General features: G+C 37.5%; 1 protein-coding gene across 1 annotated transcript in view; it reads right to left on the bottom strand.

Annotated features, from left to right (window-relative positions):
• The window catches only part of UNC79 (unc-79 homolog, NALCN channel complex subunit), a 142,632-nt gene that overhangs the window by 38,261 nt on the left and 81,983 nt on the right, over positions 1–22,388 (bottom strand). The window contains exons 31-40 of the mRNA XM_063290266.1: positions 20,891–21,043; positions 18,518–19,753; positions 16,582–16,689; positions 15,008–15,124; positions 9,198–9,281; positions 6,304–6,406; positions 4,441–4,581; positions 1,923–1,961; positions 249–361; positions 80–165 (exon numbers count right to left, since the gene is read on the bottom strand). Of these exons, the coding sequence (XP_063146336.1) occupies positions 80–165; positions 249–361; positions 1,923–1,961; positions 4,441–4,581; positions 6,304–6,406; positions 9,198–9,281; positions 15,008–15,124; positions 16,582–16,689; positions 18,518–19,753; positions 20,891–21,043 (2,180 nt within the window). The remainder of the gene's footprint in view (positions 1–79; positions 166–248; positions 362–1,922; positions 1,962–4,440; positions 4,582–6,303; positions 6,407–9,197; positions 9,282–15,007; positions 15,125–16,581; positions 16,690–18,517; positions 19,754–20,890; positions 21,044–22,388) is intronic.

The raw sequence follows: 22,388 nt of genomic DNA, 5'->3' as shown, positions 1-22,388 counted from the left end.
TAGAAAATGAAACACTTGTAAGATACATCTGGTGGGAAAATAATACTAATAGTGCACCTTAAAGAAGTGACAGACTGACCTCTAAGAGTTGACTCAATGCAGCTATGGAACTCAGTTCACTGAAATCCATAAGAGAGGTGGCCAAGGTCCGTAAAAAGCTTCCATCTGCAAATGACAATTTTTTTAGTGGGATTTCATGTAAACATAATGCAGAGTCTCAGAAATAAATTATAAGCACAGCATATTACCCTTGATGTTGCTCTGAAACAGCTGTGGAAATATACCATTGGGAGCTAGCTGATGGAAAATACAACGGAGAAACTGCTTGGCCACACCTGCAGCATTCCCTGGAATCATCATACTGTGGGGGGGGGGGGGTGTTAAAGTAAAGGAGGAGAGAAAGGAGAAAAATGTCATGATCTTACTAAAATATTTCATCATGAAGGAACCAATAAGAACATATCTAGGCATTCAGTAAAAATTAGATTATTCATATTTTGCAGCACAAAAAGAATAAGAACTAGGAAAAATAAAACAACACTCCTTTGAAAGATCTGATATAAAGCTATTGCTATTCAGTCTAAATGGCAGCCACTATATCCACCAGTGTGAAGACTCTTCCATCATACAAACTTCTTTTTAATCCATACACAGAAGTGTTAAAAAAAATCACTTCACACTCCATGCCGCAAAAGCTAGGCATCCTGTTGTTTTCCACATGTTTTGACTATAATTCCTATCAGCCTAAACTTGCATGGTCAATTATCATAGATAATGAGAACTGTAATTCAAATGATGATGAAGAGGCCAATTTTATTTTATTTATTTATTTATTTATTTATTTTATTTTATTTTCTATCCCGCCTTTATTATTCTTATAAATAACTCAAGGTGGCAAACATACCTAATACTCCTTCCTCCTCCTATTTTCCCTACAACAACAACCCCGTGAGGTAAGCTGGGCTGAGAGTGACTGGCCCAAGGTCGCCCAGCCAGCTTTCATGCCTAAAGTGGGACTAGAACTCTCAGTCTCCTGGTTTCAGAAGGAAATAAATATTCAGTGCATATGTGCCTTCAGTGCCAGGGTTCTGAATGATGTGGGCTGCCTAAATAAGTAGAAAAGGTTCTCTGGTTCAGATCTGAGGAGTCTGATGGCAGGGGAGAAGCCAGGCGAGCAGATTTGTTCTTCCTCTCCCAACCCTACTTTTCTGTTGGTTAAACACATAAGTAGGGTGTCATATGGGATAGCACAGGTGTGATCTACCGACAATAATTTCCTGTCATATCTTTTATATCACTACAAAATGTAGCACTATATTGAATTTGTACTCTGTGTGGTGGGAGATATCCTCAAATAGTGAATAAAGAAATTATCACAAATCAAGAGATGTTGGTACCCATGTAAATTTTCCCTTTCTCTAAGAGCATCTTCTCCTGTTACAGTCATGATGTGCAATTGCTGTGGGATGGCTTCTTTCTGTGCCACTCAGTTAATACCAGAAACTCCAGACTACCAAGAATAGGTCCATGACAGGTTCCTTCTCAAGGCAGAATTGCCATACGCTAAATACAGGCATGGGTGGAACTGTGTTATTGATTTCTCCTACAAGATCTGAGACTTCAGATGTTATCTGACAAAAGACATCATACCTTATAGGTCCTTAATTAAATGTATGATTATGCCAAAAAGATATTCATGAGTTCCCCATTTCTTTCAACATAGTTCCCTATCTCTGTACTAAGCTATGAAAAGATTGGTTTTATACTGTAGTGCATGCTCAGATCCAAGATATTTAAGCATCTAATATTGCTGCTTTGTTTTGTTTCAAAATCAAACATTCTAGCATATAAGGAATATCTGTTTTGGATTTTTTGTTTTTTCTGTAGGCCTGTGGCAAAAAATGATTTTCATTATACTGTACCTTTCTGCTTGATTAGAAAAATTGGTACTTGAAGCCAGCCTAGTGAGAGGAAAAAGACCGGGGGATGGGGGGGAGAGAATTAAATAAAAATGTTATTTTTTTAATAAAACAGAACAGTTGGAATTGGTTGCACAATCAAATCAAAATCGAGCTAAGATGACTTTATCAGTCTTCTGTCAGAGAAAAACTGCCACTATGGTTTCGTAAAAGGGCTGTATTGGGGCACTCTCTGATAAGTCTACTTGCTTTTCCTTATCATGACAATGGAGAAGAGTCACTGGCAGAGCATATTGTTTGTATGCAGAAGATCCCAGTTAAGTCAACAGTATTTTCAGGTAAAGCTGGGAGATTTCCTAGAATGGTACTCTAGAGATACTAATGCAGGCAACAGTGATCTAAATTGTGAGGGTGCCTGATATAAGGCACCTTCCTATGCTGTTCCTCCTTTCTGAAAGGTATCAGTTTCCTATCTGCCTCTTGGCTAAAAGCACATATACTCCTTCCCTGCACATCCTTTCTATCCTTTACATTTGCAACAAATGTACATTATAAATGAGAGAAAGTGTATTAGTCTTTCTTAATGGTCTATAAACAAGCAAACCACTAATCATTATTACAAACAGTTGTTTGCACCGCTACTGAAGTATTACTAGTGCATCCTCTTATTCATTCCTAGGAAGCAGATATTCCAGAGCATCATTATTTATGATTTTCCAAGGCCTTTATTACTGCCCAATCTATGAGTACCAACGAAGATGGGCAGCATCACTGCAGATTAAGAAAACCTCTCCAAAATTCAATTCACTTGCAACATGAAATTAAAGTGTCAAAATGGGTGACATAAGGACTGAATTTGTGTAAATGCATCCATTCATAGATGTTAGTTATGATTTGCTTGCCACAGCTAACCTGTCAAGGAACAGCTTCAGTCTAAGAGCTTTTTACTCTCAGCAGCCCATCAGTGCTGGTGCACATGTCCATAAATGTGTCCTGTCACAGGACAATAACAGTATATTATCCCAGATATATGGGGTGGCTTCTAAAGTTGGTTTCCCCATGTTTTCTCCTACTTTACCATAATATAGTTTCACATATCCCATTCCACATCATTGCCTGGCAAGGAGGATAGATACCCCGAACTGCACAGGTAATGAAAGGCATACACTTTGTTAAGAGACAAAGGGAAGAACATGACCTGGGAAAGCAATTTTCACTGAATTCTCCTTCTCTTGAACAAAGCACATTTCTGACCCAATATTTCTTACTATCAAGCAGTCCTCTAAAGAATACTCCAGCAGCAAGCTCTTGTCATAGGACCAATTGAGGGCATAAGATACATTCATGACCAGGCACTAAAGGGTTGGAAAGTTGTGAGATCTGAAAGTATGAAGTATGATTGTGCAAGAATATGTCAAGATACAAGGTGTGAAGGGATAGAAAAATCTTGAATATATCATTCTTGTACGCCCTGCTACCATGATACGGTCATGACAAAGAACACCTTGATGACTACCCAGATGACAAAATAAACAATCACTAAAACTGATGAATGATGCTGAGGAAGCCCAGCAATCCAGCTGAGGTGATCCATCATGGCCTATAACAGAAAGCTGGAGGGAAAAGAAGTTTGGAGTCCCATCTTCCATTCCACTGAATAACAACCCAGAGGGCTCTCAAGAGACTTTACATACCTTTCCTGTTGCCTGGAAGGGTCCTTTGCATGCATAATAGTGAGAGTGAATGTTAAATGTTTCCCTTGCTAAAATAACACTTTTAAAATCTACCAGTAGCCTCCTAGTATTGTTTGATGCTGTTCAGTGACTTTGCTCTGGTGCCACATAAAAAGATTCCTAAATCAATAACAGAGTGTTAGCCTTATGTAACACTCTGTTTTTCAGTTGGTGCAGTTTTTCATATAACTCAAGAATGGAGACCTTCAGCTCAGTGGCCTAATTTAAGCCACAAACTAATCACGACAGTTTATCCTTACTCAGAAACATCACTGCTGGATCTGTCTTCCCTTTCTTCCTGTAGGTGAAGAATGAGGCACATTCAAAATAGGAGCCATCTGATATGATCTCCAGTTGGGCTCACATTGAGTAGCTTGTAGCTGAACTGGTTAACCTGGCATAAAGCTTCCCTGTTCAGGAAAGTCTGAGCAGCAATTGGCTAAGTCAGTTAGCTCATTTAGGCAAGGTGCTCATCAAATATCATGATGGTACCCTGTGTCCTCCTTCAAACAGAAATGGAAGATATGGGGGAGAGGCTTAGATGATGTGACAGTGTAAAATCAGTTAAACCTGCTTCCTTGCTGTCATTCAGCTGGCTGGGACAAGTGAAGGAGCTGGACTGGGGATTTCAGCCCAATCTACTTCCCCTGAAATAAACTTTCAGGCACTTTAGGTTGCTCAAATAGCAGATGCATTAGCATGTGTAACAATGCTGAACTCACTCTATTTGTTAACCATTTATCTGCAGAAGGAAGGAAGATGTGAGGGGAAAAAATGAAAGCATATACCTTCCTACAGATTGCATGATATCCAGCAACAAAGGAGCAGCCAGATCTGGGCTGAGATGGATGAATGTGGAGAGAACTACTATGGCCAGACCCAGTGTTTCTTCATCATACTCCTCCAGGATGGCTCCACAGTCATGGCATCTATAAGAAAATTAGAGGGGGAAAAATGAAATATTAGTATTTTAAAAAATCACATTACATTGCTGCAGTGATTATTCCATACGTGAGGGACATATGGGTTGCAAGGAAGGAGACAAGTTAATTTTCCATCATTAAGAAGTTTATTTTTGATTCCGTTTTGGCCACTGAATGGCATGTTGCTCATGTACTGCCAAGAGACTAATTTCAAACCTCTGCCAAGGTTCTATAATGTCTGATCTTAAGGGATATGTCAAATGCAGAAGAGATGAGGCAGAATATTACTGGCTGTATAAAAAGACTTGGAAAACCAGTATATCCTGGCCCACTGGGGATGTTTGGTTAATTTGATCAACCACTCACTAATGTCTCCAACAGATTGTGATGTTTGAACTTAATAGGATTGTACAGACAAATTTCTTTTTCCTTTTCCACAACAGCAGGAGAAAATGCCAACAAGGTCATGAAAATCAATCTCATTTAGCCCAGTTTACTACCTGCTGCCAAACCTTTTAGAAAACAACCAGACCAACTGACTGAAATAAATTAACCTTACAGGATACTTCTCATTTACCAACCATGCTCCCCTTTTGACTGCAGTTCCACCAACAAATTATATAGTCAAGTAACCTTCATTATTAAATATTTTCTTCTTGTATTTGGAGGTGCATAAAATGAGATATCAAAGCATTGTATTTGAATCCATATGAATTTATAATCGATATTTGGTTTCTTTTTTTTTTAGAAATTCTGTCTTATGTTTCTATTAAAAATAATCAAGGAAGCTGATACACATGAAATAATTCAACAGTAAACCAGTGTCTAAAAGCAAAAGATAGTAAACGTTTTATATACAGTATATTTAAATATAAATTCTAAGCTATGTTATTCATTGTTGATTGTACTGTTTTTAACTTTATGGATTTTAGCATTGTATTGGTGTAACTGTGATTATCTCAATACAAACCATTTTGAGATTTGTGTTAAAATGAAAAGCAGTAGAGAACGTGTTATATTAATAACTAAAGGTTTTGGGAGAGATGTTTGTGGGCAGCACTCTATAAATGCATTGATCAAAATAAGGAAAGATAAAGGCAGGTGCCTAAAATCTAGTATGAAACTTAGGTTTATAACTTCCCTATCAATTACTTAACTTTCTCTTTTATTTTGGGCAGAATAGTGTTCTTTTTAACCAAATGGCTGAAAAATTAGCATTATCCTACAATTTTCATTTCCCAACCCTCTCTTCTTTTTTGGCTTTCTCTCTTCAAGCAGAGAAGATGGATTAAACCTCTGCAACAGAGAAACACAATATGCTCACACTAGACAGTATTTTTATAAATGTCTAGCTCCGACTTATTCTATCTTTTAATGCGCCAATATTATATTCCCACTAAAATTAGGAATGTGCTGTTTTGATGTTTTTGCCCACTTCTGGACTAAAAATAATTAGCAATTTTTTAAAACCCAATAGTGTAGATACAAATAATCCCTTATCTATCTTCTATCCCTACATCTTGAAGAATTTCAGTCCTTTCTGCACTGCCATTCTAACTTTTCTTACTTTAAAGCATTGACAAAATATCCAGCCAATTATTCTGGTTTCACTTCAACTACAAAATATTAATTTCCTGCAGCTGTTGTCACTGTCATTAATAAAGCAGCCCTTTGGACCTATCACTGGTCTTAAATGGCAAAACCTCAAAGAAATGTAAAAGTGTTTACTTGTCAGTCATCATGGTAGGCTGGTCATCAATAAAATCTTCTGGTGCGGGTACAAACATACTAACTATACTAGGTGCTGACAGCAAGCTTGATTTTGTGGTTCCTAGGGAAGGAGAGATGGCATACAAGAAAAAAAGAGAAGAACTCTATGAATAAATCAAAATTACCTATTTTTTCTGATTTAATTATATATAAAGAGCTACAATGCTTTTAAAATAAACTTTCAGATATTAAACAATTGCCACAAAGAAGAGCTGTATTCATAATTTAAGACATCTTTTCAAAGAAATATCTTTTGATCTACCTAAGCTTTTGTCCTCCTAAAAATACCAAAACAAAAAATCAAGAGGATATAGCAATTTCCATTTGCAATTTGTTTGAATTCATTCTGTAACTTGAGGAGAGATCTTTCGAACAACAGGTTTTCTACATGTTGTTGACCTGAAACATTTTTCATCTTTAAAGAATCAGGAAGGACCAAAAAGTTTGCTCATCAAGAACTGGCAAAAGATTTTGATTAAATCTCAGGAGTTGAAATAAATCTTAGTATTGCTTGGCAGAGATCTATGAAAGTAAATTCAACATTTGTATGCAGAGTGCTTAGAAGCAGAAGAAAAAATGCAATTACAAACAGGTCATTATTATGCCAGCAGAATGCTTCAAGAAACCAAGGACAGGGTGACCTATATAATCCTAGGGGAAAAGTCAGTTCTTTTTTTCTTTTTTGTTTTTAACTGAGGTTAAGAAAATTTATCCAGAAGTTTGCACATTTAATGTTTGAAGAAGGCAGGAATGCTAACATATATAAAGAACCCATAATCAATGCTACTTGTACTGGCATAATTTTATAAGTCCCCTTACATAAACAAGACTGAAAATTATTCCCTGTAATAAATTGAATAAATAAATAATAAATTGAATGAATAAATAATAAATTGAATGAATAAATAATAAATTGAATAAATAAATAAATAAAATGGTTTACTACCATATTACATTGTCTGGAATCATATATTAACGTATGCTACTAAAATGGGCAAAATAAGAATTTCAAGCAGTTATTTATTTATTTATTTATAAATAATGAATTGAAGAATTCATTCATTCTTCAAATTTCTATCATCGCCCAACTCTCCCAATAAGGGGACTCTGGGCGACAAAAATATTTCTTGTCAATAAAAATATTCTCCATAAGAAGCTGTCAAAGGTCCTTTTGAACTTCCCAGTAAATTCTTGATCTTCAGAGTGCTTTAATAATAGTAGCCATCCATTCTGAAAGTCACGTTGATGTATACCTTGCCTTGCCCAAACTATTTCTTTGCAACACTGCTCTGGCTATTTGACTGTTTTTGGCAAGACATTATGTGACTAGTTGCTACATTCAGGCAGAGAATAGTAAATGCATGAAGACTGTGGCTTACAGAACTGGGGTGGAAAGGCAACCATTTCAAAAGAGTATATATTCTGCACATTTATGCCAATGAACAATGAAATAAAGACTATTCAAGATCCATTACAGAAGTTAGAATAGCTTTGTGTTTGAGAACGAAAACAATTCAAGTCAGTTTCCTATTCTTTCAAAAAGAAACAATAAATTTTGTCAGCAATCATTATAATTTCTCAGAATACTGTGATTTAATTTCCAAGTTCCTCCAGTTCAGATATAAAAACCTTGCAAAATAAATAAATGGTTCAGTTCAAAAAGAATCAATACCCTGATGATATCAATTGTACATCTCCATCCCAGGTGAGGTAAGTGATGCTGTGACCGCCCACTCTCAGTGCCCAGGGGATGTAGAGGCCTGGAGGGGAAACAACAGGCTTCAGCTGAACCCTGAGAAGATGGAGTAGCTGTGAGTTAATGGCCATTCCATATCCGGGACGTTGTCATCTTTGGTTCTGGATGGGGTTGCACTGAACCAGACAGACCCAGTGTGTAATCTGGGGGTCCTCCTGGACTCATGGCTCCTGTTCAAAGAGCAGGTGGCAGCCATGGCCAGTAGGGCCTTTGCGCAGCTCTGTGTTGTGTGCCAGTTATGTCCTTTCCTGGATCGGGAGTCCCTCCGGTCAGTCACTCATGCCCTAGTCATTTCCTGTATAGACTATTGCAATGCGCTCTACATGGGGCTAACTTTGAAGCATATCCAGAAGCTACAGCTGGTCCAGAATGCAGCCACGTGGGCTATCTTTGAAGGGTGCATATTACACCTCTACTATGAGAGCTGCACTGGGTGCTGGTTTGCTTCCGGGTCCAATTCAAGGTGTTGGTTATCACCTTTAAAGCCCTACATGGCATGGGGCCAGGCTAACCGAGGGACCACCTCTTCCCTGTTACATCAACCCGTCCCACCCGATCATGCAGAAAGGGCATGTTGCAAACCCCGTTGGTAAGAGAATTCCATTTGGTGGGGTCCAAAAGGCGGGCCTTCTCTGCAGTAGCTCCCATCCTCTGGAACAACCTACCCTCAGAGGTGAGGTTAGGCCCATCACTCCTGGCCTTCTGGAGGAATTTGAAGACCTGGCTCTGCCACCTGGCCTGGGGCGGGTAGGGGAGTAGTCATGTTTGGGGATGGCTAGTGCCCTAGAGTGCTCGTCGCACACAAGGACTGAGTTAGATCATCTGCCATTTGGATTTTATTTTTATTTATATTTATTGTCTACTTGTAATTGTATTTTTATATATCGTATTTTTATATATTAATTATATTGTATATTGTTTCATTGATTACTTTGTTGTAAACCGCCCAGAGTCCCTCTGGTGGGAGGAGATGGTTGGCGACAAATTTGATAAATAAATAAATAAATAAATACAACAATTTCAGTTCGTGTTAACTAGGAACCTTGATTGTTAAATCTCGACAGCAAAATCAGGGTTGAACAGATACTGAACTAACCTCGTATTCTTAGTGGTGGTCCCTCCAGGTCAGGGTTTAAGCATACTGAGACATTGCACGGCCTCTTCCCATGCTGTATCTGTTCTGTGGATAAACATAGAACTTCAGTCCCTGCTAGGTTTCACTAAGAATTGGCCATGGAGCCATTCCAATAATAAACACACCAGCTACATATAACAGTTAAAAGACACAGCTCCCATAAACCAACCAGAAAATGAACAAAGGTTTAGAAACACAGGAAACTGTCCTACACCAAGTCATACTCATCCATACAGCCCACCTTGTTCAAATGGACTGGCACGGGATCTCCAGCATTTCTGGCACAGAGATTTTCACATTTCTTGTTACCTAATTCTTCTAGTTGAATATGCTGGATGTCTGATCTTGGGTGTTGTTGTTTTTTTGGTTCAATATATATGTGCTCTTCAGTTAAGCTATGGCCCCCCTCCCAAGATGAATCAATTTTCTAACTTGCAAGCTCTTAAATATAAACAAGAAAGAACATTAGAAATATCAACAGTCCCAGTCAAATATAAAGATCTGATTATTATGGATCTAAAATGCCTTTGATCTTTGGGTTTGGGTACTATACTATTCATATCAAATTCCAGTAGTGATGAACTAGGCAGAGGTTTGTTTTTTAATCACAAATTAATTATTGACTTAGGAGTTTAGAGAGCACTTTAGTTCACAAAGCACGGAACACACAAAGAGTAACAAGAAAAAGCCCAACAACAACAACAAAAAAGAATGAAGGGTCTAATCATAAGGGCATAGTACACACATAGGTAATTATTTTGTATTGCAGAAAAAGAGAAAAGTTTGGAATAAAGTATGAAAAAAGAAAAGCCTGAGGCCATTAAGTCATCTCAACAAAACAGAATAATTTTTCTGAACTGAAGTCAGTTGGGGAAAAAATGACAGGCGAAGAAAGATAACCAAAATGGAAAGATGATTCCCTATAATAAATATAAAAATAGCTTCCCCTACAAAAAGCAAGCTAAGTGACTTATATTGAAGTGTTTTCTTCTATATCACTTTTTAAGGGGGAAAGGTGTTTTAATTGCTTAATCAGATTTATCCTCACCATATCTTTATGAGGTAGGGTAAAATGATACTCATTCTGAAGATTACAATGGAGCCTGAAGATGATAGCTTTCCCTCAGCTGTCCAGTAGAGCCCGGCAAAACCAAATGCCCACATTATAGCTAAAGACTCCATCTAGCAATCTAGGCTGATTCTAACAAGAAAATTAAGCAACCCCTTCCCCACCACCACCACCACCAGTAAAAAAAACCCAGTGCTATCTCAGTTTACTGAACAGAGCCAGTTTGGTCTAGTGATTAAGGCACCAGGCTAGAATCCAGGAGACAGTGAGTTCTAGTCCTACCTTAGGCACAAAGCCTGCTGGGTGACTTTGGGCCAGTCACTCTCTTTCAGCCCTAGGAAAAAGGCAATGGCAAACCACTTCCAAAAATCTTGCCCAAAAAACTCAGGGACTACTCAAGGCAGTCACCAGGAGTCAACACTGATTTGAAGGGAGAAAAAAAATGCAGATTATTATAAACCTATCAAATTTCTTGTAGAATCTAAGGCATGACCATTTGGAAATGCTTTGAAATTTCTCTCCAATTTGTTACAGGGCTGGGGAGTTTCTGAATTACGTTTTTCAAATGATGCCTAGGTATCAGCAACCCTTTATTCCTGTGTTCTTTTTTTCCTGGACTTTTAAAATGACTTATTTATTTCTGTAAAAGATTTGTATACTACTGTTCATTTAAAGAGTCTTGAAGAGATTTATAATAAAAAGTGTATCACACAATTAAAAACAGTAAGTTAAAATAATTGAAATATTATTTCAATTTATATATTTATTAAATGTATAAAAGAAGCAATATAATAAACAGTAAAATAACAGCAATATATTATTTAAAGGCTTGGTAGAATAAGGATATCTTTGCCTATTGCAGAAAAGATAAAAATTGGGCAAGTGTATACTGCTAAGGAAAGTATTCCAGAGTCAGGTGAGGGTGGCTATCACTCTCAGGTAGCCACTCAACACATTTAAGTATGGGAAGGCAACTGGAGTAGGCCTCTGAAGGTGATTTTTGGGCTTGCTTTTAGACTTTCTACAAATATCAAAGGTTGCCTGTAACAGAATCCAAATCCCTAGCCACCCTATCATTAGTACTTTATAAACCCTTTCCTAACACGCTGCCTTTGGGATGTGTTGGACTACAGAATTATGGAAAATACACATACTCAAGGACACAAGGTTGAGGAAAGCAGTTTCCTACACCGTTCAGAAACCAATTACTGCCATCATCACATCCCCTCCAAAGCCTCACTGAAGGCCCTGTTCCATCATTACTTAGCTTAGGAAAAAGCGGAGAGCAAGTAATAGTTCATATAATAGAAATGTACAAAATTATACATAGTATGTAGAAAGTGCATGTATGGAATCTGCAATCACAAGATGTAGTACTGTATGACTCTCAATACCATCTGTGAGGAAATGAAATTGCTATTTCATCACATCCTGTTTGTAAGTTCCACATAGGATTACAGCCATCTTGTTTGCTACAGTAGGAACAGGATGATAGACCAGATAGACCTTTAGTTTGATCCAACATAGATCCTCCTATATTCTTAAGAATCCTCAATATTTCAGTTCTAATTAATAGATTGCCTGTTCATTATGTCCAGTAGAAGCCCTCTTGCAAAGCTCCTCATGGCAAGCATGCATAAAGGGGCTTTCTGCTGCCTGCAGAATTGCTGCCACTCATTGATTTATTTTTATGTAATTCATTCCACATCACATTGCAAAAAGGCAATAAAAATATTCATAATAAATACAGTTCTGCATATAACTTTGCTATTCATGTATGAAGATGGTTAACTTATCAAAATGACTGGTAAGTTAAATATCCATTTCTGAGCCTTAGATATCAAGATTTGATATAGGAAACATTTCAACTCTGAAATTATCTTAGTGCTTTCATTTTATTGCTGAAGTCCCAGAATTTTTTGGCAGATAACTGCAGTGAAGCATCTGGTCTCTTAATGTGCCAGAATCAATCAAACTGTAGGATCTTCAGTGAAGTGGGACACACTAGTATTTTTACAGAGTGTCAAAATATGTAATAAAGGAATACTGTAATTAGTAGGTACAGATTTCATATTTTTATAGCCAGTATGTCTTCATTTCATTTTTCTTGAGGATATGGAAAACTTGATATCCAGTTAGCGCATTTTCTCTATACTCTAGCCGAGTCAGAATGATATATTCCTCTATTTCAAGTATGTATTAATAGCATATTGTTAAACAGTGGAATGTGCTACCATAAAAGGTAGCAATGATTTTCAAGGATTAAAATAATTTATAAAGCTATCAATGGCTATCAGTCATAAGGATTGTATATTACATTGAAACAATTGGCCTACCATACTATTCATTTGGGAATAGCAACAGAATGGAAATAATTCCATTTATGTCATGCTTTCAAGCATCTCTAGGCATCTAATTGACAAGTAAAATTATGAACTGATTCACCATGGCCCTCATTATATCTGGAGAGTCCAAGTGCATTCCTGTTTTAAACAAAATATATATAAATTAGCCATTCACAAAGAAAAATAGCTATTCTATCAAAATGACGATAGTTATCTTGCTGACATGGTATTGTGAGGTTTCTTCTCTACACTGGAAGTTTTTATAATACCAATTCCACACAACAAGCAGCCACTGGCTACTCTATGGAACAAGAACAGCAGAAAAATAAATACACATATAAACACACACACATGCGTGTCCATAATAAAAATTAAAGACATCCATGACACAATATGTATAAACAAAAATTAAAACATCCATGACACAATATGTATAAATATGAAAATGTCCAGGATAATAAACTAATGAACACCAATCAGTAACATCCTAACACAAATATATTACAATTCACAACAAGGCGCCTATCTCACAAAAACATAGTAATATCTCAGTATTAAACATCAACATTTATCAGGAAGATGTATTCACAGTTGCCCAAGGCCCTCCAAAACAATCCAGTTTTTAATGATTTCTGGAAGGCTGTCAGAATTAGGGGCAAAGCTGATAGCTAAAGAAAAGCCACTACATAATATCAGAGCCATGACAGAGAAATATCATTACGGAATTATATGGAAATGCATGATCCCCAAGAGCTTCTCCCATGATTGACTGACTGATTGATTGATTCAATTTGTATAGCCACCTATTTCAAACTAGTGACTGAACAAGCTAGTTCTGGGTGAAGAAGGTGGGCCTGAAAATTCTTTGCCATCAATCCACATAGAGCTTTATAGGTCAATACAAGTACTTTGAATTGTACTTAGAAGCTTATTAGGGCCTTGACCACAGGTTTATGTGTTCCTGGTAGTTCAAATGTGCCAGCAAGTGGGCCATTGCATTTTGAACCAATTGCAGCCTATGGGTGGTCTTCAGAGACATCTCCATTTAGAGTCCATTGCCATAATCTAATTGTGCAGTGATGAGAGCATGAGTTGCTGTTTTGAGGTCCACACAAGTGACACACCAACCAAAACTGGGAAAGAACCCACTAACTGCGGCCTCCACCTGCCCATCTAGCAGCACTTGTGAATCCAGGAGGATCCCCAAACCACAGCTAATCCTTCAGGGCTTGTGCTTCCCCCTCAAGTGACAAGATTGAAGTTAGATGAGAACTTCAATTTACATATAGCAGCTCCATGTTGCTTGAGTTCAGCTTCAATTTGTTTTGTCCTGTCCAGGCCTTGACAGCCTCCTGAAACCAAGATAAGACTTCCACAGCATCACCAGCTCAGCCCAGAGTGGTGAAGTAAAGCTGGGTATCTTCAGCAGACTGATATGACCTTTCCCTGTACCATTTTACCTGCACCTGTATCAATGGATGACCTTGATACTTCACATAGATGTTCAATAATAGAGGAAAGAGTACCAAACCTTTCAGCACTCCACATATGAGCAGCCACTGGGCTCACCTCTTTTCCTGTATAGCCCCTAAATGAAATCAGGAAAGAGTAGAACCACTGAAGAACAGTGTTTCCGATCTCCAGTCTCACCGGTGATCAATATAATACTGAAAGCCACTGAGTGGTTGAGAAGGACTAGAAAAGGCACACTACTCCATTTGACAAAGGTATCCATTAATGCAGCCAATGTTGTTTCTGTCCAATGCCCAAGTCTGAATCCTGACTGAAAAGGATCCAGATAATCTTCTTCCGTGGGGCCTTGTAGATGGCATTCCACTTTGTTCTCTGCAACCTTTCCATGAAAGGGAAGGTTGGAGATTGGACAATAGTTGTCAAAATTAGTCTGACCCAGTAAGGGCCTCTTGAGGAAGGAATACACCAGAGCCTCCTTCAAGACTGCAGGTAGTACCCCACACACAGAGTCTGTGAAATGTTGACCCCCCTCCTCAATAAAACTAGTCAGGTGCCCCCCAAAGGAGCCATATAGAGCATGGATCTACCCCACATGTGGCAGAAAACTCACTATATATTCCACTATATAGTCCACTTATTCACAGTCCATAGACTAAAAGGGGTCCAATCTAACATCACAAAATGTTCCAATCACCACTGCAGACTCTGCCCATGAAAAATCAAGATCTGAGTGAGCTACAGGACCAGATGAGGGGACCAGACCAACCAAACTAATGCACTCCCTTCTCCTGTAATGCTTTATCCTGTGGTCCCCATCAAAACTGTCGTGACCCATCACTACAGAAATTTGCTCACATTCACTCTCTACATTGTGGAATACTTACCAGTGTCCCACGTGCTAATATTATGAGGAGCACTAGACTGATGTTCCAGCTGCCTCTTCATTAACTGGTTCATGGTCAGTGCACCCAAAGAACCTCTTTTCATCTGTCGGAACTGAGCTGCAAGTGAGAAATTGATACATCTGCATGATTTTCAGTATTGTCCATTTGCTATTATTTATAATTATCTATACCCAGCTTTTTCCTCAGAATGAACTTTTTCTACTCAAGAAGTTGCTTTGTAGCTATTTTGTAGATGTAGCTGTACATCTCTACACACATTCAGCTAATGGGTTTGTATCCAATGATGTCTTCTCACCAGCAGAAGGGATGCTGATTATGGAATAGATCTGCAATTTCATTTCTGTCCCCCAAATTTGCTCCAGAGTGTGAGTACAACCTTTGGATTCTTATGGCGTCTTATTGATGAATGTCAATAAGTATATTATACAATACATTTCTGTATAAAGGGTTGCCCTTTACTTCAATCTTTAGTACTCCAAATCACTTTTAAAATGTGAGATTGATTCTGTGGCTGAATTGTGGAACAGATCATAATTCCAATTCCAATTGATACAAGATTTTTCATTTTAAAAATGTTCTGCAACATCAAATTAGAGAATAACATAACTTTCATCTCTAATACTATGCTTAAAATCAGTTTATCAAACACAGAATTTCTCAGTAAAGTACAGCAATTAAAACTTTAGAGCAGACAATCTTGCCTGGGGCCTAAATGGTTGCCAAAAACCAGAGGAAATTGGTTGATTTTCTTTCTTAGCTTTTATAATGAAAATCAAACCCTTCCAGGCACCTTCTTCCTCATGGGAGCACTAGTTTTGAGAGTTACTATATTTATCTGAATTGTCAAGGACAAGTTCCATTTTAAATATTGGAGTTGGGAGGGCAGAGTTATTTAAAAATCTCACTAGCATTTGAGAACCAGGTGGATCAATAAGGTACACACAGATTTCTGATTAAATTATTTTCTCCACAAAATATTTTATTCAGATTTTTTTTTCCTATCAGTTACTTTTTAAAATGTCTGTAAATATATCAGATTGAGGGAGATCATATGGAAATCTGAGTATCTGACCCTGACATGGATCAGGAAGGACCTAAAAGGAGCTGCCCCTAGATCCTCCTGCACCTTCAGTGCATCTACATCTGAATCAGGAAGGAATATAGCTGAGGATAATTAGGTATGCCATCAGTGTATCAGGTAATTATTGAAATACAGCTATCCTACCCCACAATACATGAACATTAATACTTAAGAAAAGTGTATTTATCTAAAGACAGTGTTCTGATAAAAGGATAGATGGGGAACAATAATATAAAAATGACTCCTCAGCTCTTAAATGTTACATGAATATAAACCTCATTATTACAGATTGCCAATTCCATTCTGTAATAATACCATTACAGTACCATTCTGGTACTTTTAGAGTTAATTAACACAATACACATAAACATTTATGAGTGGAGAGAAGTAATGCACCAGATGGCAAAACATACTAAGAAGCACAAATGCAGTAAAAATTGGTTTCTTTCCTCAAAGTCAGGGGAGAACTTACTTGACATGGAAGAGTGGCTACTTATCTCTGGTACACCTGCTTCAAGTGTCGGAGCAGAAGACGACTCCCTTGGCATTTCTAAGGTTGAAAGTACTTTAGCTGATACATCTGCAAAAGGAAATATTGGTGAAACTCACAGACTTTTTTTTTTTTTGCTTTTGAAATCAGAGAACAATTATTCATCAACTCTCTTTCTCTTTCAAATTTTCCATTTTTTTCTTCCTGACATGCCATTTTACCATCTTGGCACTGAAAATAGGAATTTGAAGAAATGAGATATTTTGTGAGGAAAAAAACATTTATCTTCCTTTGTATCACACTGAAATTAGATTTACGCATACATCTACTGGAAAATCTTTTTCAATATACCACTTTACTTTCTCTCATATAAATGTTCAACTGCCATTCATCCCCATAAAGACAATTGCGAAATTATGATTTACAAAATGTCCTCTCACTTTTTCACCAACACAGGCCATAAGAGAAGGTAATGGATAGATGCAAACTGCACCTCCATGGGATCTCTGAATTACACAAACCCTGCCTTCCTATGGACTCATATTTAACATGCAATTCACCATCATAATGGGTATGTTGCCACCATGATGCATATATGCAAAAATTTCTTAACACTCTGTTATATTTTCCTTACATCTCTAGAAGGCAGCAGGTTAGAAAATGCTGCTATAAGGGGGGACTTGTGGGAGAGATATGGCAAACTGAAGACGTTTCCATGAAAGTGGACCTGATGACCACTGCAAAGACCAAGGAACCAGTGAGTAGACCAGTTCCTTAAAACCTCTCTGGATAAGGAGAGGATGGGAGATTGCTCACGTGTGCTCCATATAGCTGCTCCTCATGAGGAGACCGCAGGACAGCAGTTTTCTGTGGGTTTGAGTGCCAGGAGACAAAGGGATGTCAACCCATGGCTGACAACCATGGTGGAGCCTTTTAAAGGATAAACATCACTTTCTAATCACTTTCAAAAATTGCCTATTAACAATCTTAAAGCTATTAGAGAACTTTGGGGCAAGTTTGAAAAGTCATCAGGTGAGTTTTATCTTCAACTGTGAACAAAAGAAAAATTAAATATAAGCTTAAGAATTGAAAGAATTGAAATCAACAGCAAAAATCAAGAGAATGATCTGGAAAATGTTTTCTTATTGGAGCTATAAAAGAGGTTTGTTAAACCCTTGAAGAAATCTATGCAATGGGATAAAGAAGAATTGAAGAGAATTCAAATCCTATGACAATATTTGCTTGAATTAAAGATTAAGACTGTTAAAATTAAAAGGAAAGAATATAAAGTAGGTTTATTTGATCAACAATTATCATCTACTTTGGTTAATACTGATCACCAGCATGCTACTCTTCCAGTTCATTATTCCACTGGAAGACTTGCAGAATATATATGAAATAAACAATAACCTTGATTTTTTCAAGGATTTTCAAGTACCAGGAAAGTGGCAAATGGAAAATCTGCACAACCTGCCATGAATCATCTCCTTTCCACACCCTTCACAAACCCTTTACTTTTGAGAAAGGAGAGGGGTTAGCTGATGGCAAGGAGAGCTCACTAGAGACAAATGATGCCTTACTAATCTTCCAGCTTTCCTTTCTCTCTCATAAAGTCTTTAGTTTAGTTTAGTTTAGTTTAGTTTAGTTTAGTTTAGTTTAGTTTAGTTTAGTTTAGTTTAGTTTAGTTTAGTTTAGTTTAGTTTAGTTTAGTTTAGTTTAGTTTAGTTTGGAAAGAGATCTGGCAGAAATGCTGACCTTCAGTGGGGAGGGACCTTATTGTGAATTTTACTCAAATTCAAGGTTTTCTATTTTTCCCTACTATTTTACAGTCAACCAATTTTGCTATGCTCTTATTCCTTTAAAAAGTTGGGTGAAGATCAGATCATATCCAAATGCATAAGCAACTGGTTTTGCTCACCTGTTTCTTTCTGTTCTCCCAGCTTATCTAAGATGTTGAAGGAAATATCCAGGTATTCTCTCTGGATGGCACTCACAGCAATCTTCCTCTGCTTCCTCTGTCTAGGAACTATTTGGATCTTAAATTCCGACTCTTCGGCTTCCTCCTCTTGCTTTTGTTCTGTACTTTGTTCTGTATCAGATTCTGCACTGGCATCAGGCTTTTGACTTTCAGCTTGGCTATCAGAGTCCTCAGGGACCTTAATGAAGACAGTTTTCTCATTTGAACTCGGAAAGGGTCCAATGGGCTTAATTTCTTCTATGCATAATTCAGAGTTATCATCAATGGACATCTCTGTGAGAGCAAATGATTTTTGCAGCATATCCCGTTTTTGCTTTAGTGTCAGGGGGCTGCCAGGAGGTATCCCTTGAACATCTTCTGGCTTAGCTAGCTCATCAACATCCTTTTGACTTTCAGGAGTAGTTGAGGGAGTTTTGTCTTGTGCAAATGATACCAGATGACTTATTTCACAAGGGGTTATGGCTTTGGAGCAATCTTCAATGCTGAACTGCACAAGTGGAGTTATGCTGAGGCTGAGGATGGAAACACTGGTAGGACTTGATGGAGAGGAGGCGACTGTCACCCCAGAGTCACCATCATGCAGCCGACTTGTGATATCAGTCTCTTCCTCATCACTTTCCACTATTCTAAGAGGAGGAAGTGGCTCAAAAACCAAGGAGTCACTATCTGAATTGGAAACAACAGATTGCTTTTCGGGCCCTGACATTGAATCAGAGGACAGATCTATGAGATCCAAGTCCTCCTTTGAAGGAGAAGTTTTAGCTGGGGAATCTACATTCACTTCATAGGGTTCCATGCAGTTTAACCTGACTTCTGGTATGATAGGTCTTCGCCTTGTTTGACTTCTCTCTGGGATGGCTGGGATATTTTCCTTCTCTCCTATATCCTGTTCTTCTATTCTGGTGGAAGAATTTTGCTGTGGTCGTCCATAATCATTCTGCCTCTGTGTGGTGTAAGTGGAAGCGGCAGGTGGCTTCTCTAAGTCACAGCGGTCTATGCATGATTTTCGACGGTGCTCATCTAATGTAAACAACAGGGAGTCTGCATTTCCTATGTCAAGAGATTTTTGTTTTAGAGAGCGCAGTTTCTTTTTCTGAATGCTTTCTTCTCTCATACAGCGCAGAATATTGTCTTGCAATATGCCAGTTTCTCTATATTCAGCAAGTTCTATTTCACCTAGAATAGAAAAAGCTGGTACTATTTCATTCAATGTCATTCTGCATTTCCATATTTAAGCTATATTGGCATTTCAGACAAAATTCCTGTCTATAACTTCAAGACTGTATTGTGTGGATGCAGATAGTTCTAGTCCTAGCTCAAGATTTACTGATAAAAGATTCTCCAGGGTGAATTTCATGAGACATAAAATCGGTTAACAAAGAACAAGAGGGCAACATTAACACACTAATATTACTATTAATAATATCAGTTGATTATATTAATATTAATGACCCTTAGGCTAGCTTATCACCTTTCTTAAATTTAGTAATTCAGGCCTCAGTTCATGGTAAGAGTTCTAATAACATTTCCTTTTATGGGAAGATTGTAAAACAGAAAGTCTAGTGCAGATTTCACTTTGTTTAGCAGACTAGATATTGAAAGGAATAAAAGAAAAATAACGTTTATGATAGTCAAAATTATAACTGATTCAACCCTACAGGGCTGACAGCCACACAATAAGCTGTAGCTTAGTATTTTATAGGTAGCAATTTTATCACATTTCGTTTCCCAATATCCCTGATAAAGACTGTAATTGAAATGCATCGGGCTAAGGGATTATGACTGAATTGGCCTTAAAAGTTCAGACTTCTTCAGGCATACAGCAGAGTTAAGAGTCAGAGTCTTATGTGCAGGCTATGCCTCCTCCAGTGTGGATGGGGAAGGTCTGAAGAACAGTTAAAACAATATTTGGGTGTAATACTCATCGATCCAAAGACAAAATTAATTCTCGTGTGCTTCTGTTACAAAAGGATTGGTTTCCATTGAACACTACAAGAAGCTACTTTATGATAAGAGCAGCGGGAAAGTGGAACCATTGCCCATAAAGGTGGTAGATTGTCCTTCTCTGAGAACTTGATGCTGTTCTTTATTGGGTACTGTCTATCCCTGGAATTTCTGCACTGAATAGGGGGCTGACTGCAGACAACCCACAAAGCCTCACTGGTTCTAGGATGAAGATTTTGATATGCTTGCTCACCATATCCCAGTTCAAGGAAAGTCTATTCACAATTTCCCAACATGCCCAAGAAATAATCATAGTCCTTCCATGCACAAGCTTTGTGTCTAACTTTCCCCCCCCAATGGTATACATACTTCTTTGAGCATTCATCTCAACTGGCTGATATTTCACCATTTTGCTGCCTCCAATTCTTTTCAGCCTTGCAAAGAAGGTTTGTGATTCTTTATTGCCTGTTCCAGTGGGTGTTTCATGAATGTCAGATTCATCAAAGACACTGTCTTCCTCTGCTTGAAAGAGAAAAAGTAGGCAGATGTATCACAAACCTTCCATTCTAATAAAAGGTCAGCTATTTTCAGACAGCTTAAAGCTAGTATATCACAACAGCATTACACAAAACAGACATCTTCCTGCATGGTAAAGAGGATACATACCATACTATGGGTCAGCTGAGATTAAGCATTTGAAAAAAAAAAAAGCTGTGTGATTGTTAAGATAACTGTTGAAATTATTTTAGACAGAGGAAGAAGTGTGGAGAGAATTTTGTTTGCTCCACATATTAAGCAAACTTAATTTGCATTGGTATGCAGATTTGAACAGAACAATGATTTGGATTGCACATTTCTTTGAAATTTGCAATGCAGTTCCCAATTCATAACCTGCATACAAAAATGGAGCCATAAGACAAAGTTGCATGCTACAGTACTGCTGTAAGAGAAAACTGCATACAACAATGCATATAGTTGCAAATATTATGCAGTAATAGGGAATATTGCATATGAATATACATGTTTATTTTTGTTTTGTTCATTTAATTGCAGATTCATGCAAAAATTTGATAAAATTAACTTAGGATTCAATTTATATGAAACTGCCACTAATTGAAAATACAGTGATTTTGACATTTCTAGTTAGAGTTACTAATCCTCTGTTAGATTAAAGTTAAACCTAAAATATTTGAGTTTCTTTCATTAAAAGTTGTTATCTGTTCTTTGTTAGAAGCTAACACTTCTGAAACCCTATTAAAATCTCATAGAAATGCACTCTGACACTTCAGAAACAGTATTTGGTAAATGTCTGCCTTACTTAAGGTAATTCTCTCTTTCCTTAATAGAGATCAGAGGAGAGGAACAATCCCTCCACCCCTATTTTGTCTTTGCAATGTTTCCTTGAGAGATGATGTAATACAAAATTATGTTGAATGATTATGATAGGGCCAAGGTCATCCAGTAGTCTTCATGACCAAATAAGGAATCAGTTATACAGAATTTCCTTATTTTTCCATATCTGAGATTATCTCATGTAACTGTACTAACTTTCCCCAAAACCAGTGTCCTTCATATATCAAAGTACACTTGTCATTCTTAGCAGTGCTGGCTACAAGATTAGAGGAATTACAGTTTGAGCCATCTGGAAGACTCCATGTTGGAAAGGTATACTATATACCCTGCTGGCTTTTCAAAGTAATGACTTAGTAAGTATAGGAAGTCATATAGACCCAGTGCACTTTTAGGTATAAAAAGTGGACTTGGACTGAGAAGCCCTTCAAATAGAGGATACCTTCCAACAGAGAACTTTCTTCAATAAAATAGGACCCATGTTCATCATAATAAGGCAGCATCATGTATTCCCAAT

This window comes from Candoia aspera, chromosome 1 (assembly GCF_035149785.1).
Source record: "Candoia aspera isolate rCanAsp1 chromosome 1, rCanAsp1.hap2, whole genome shotgun sequence".
NCBI classification, from domain to species: Eukaryota; Metazoa; Chordata; class Lepidosauria; order Squamata; family Boidae; genus Candoia; species Candoia aspera.
The sequence above is the reverse complement of the archived record's forward strand: the minus strand, read 5'-3'. Positions and strand labels throughout refer to the sequence as shown.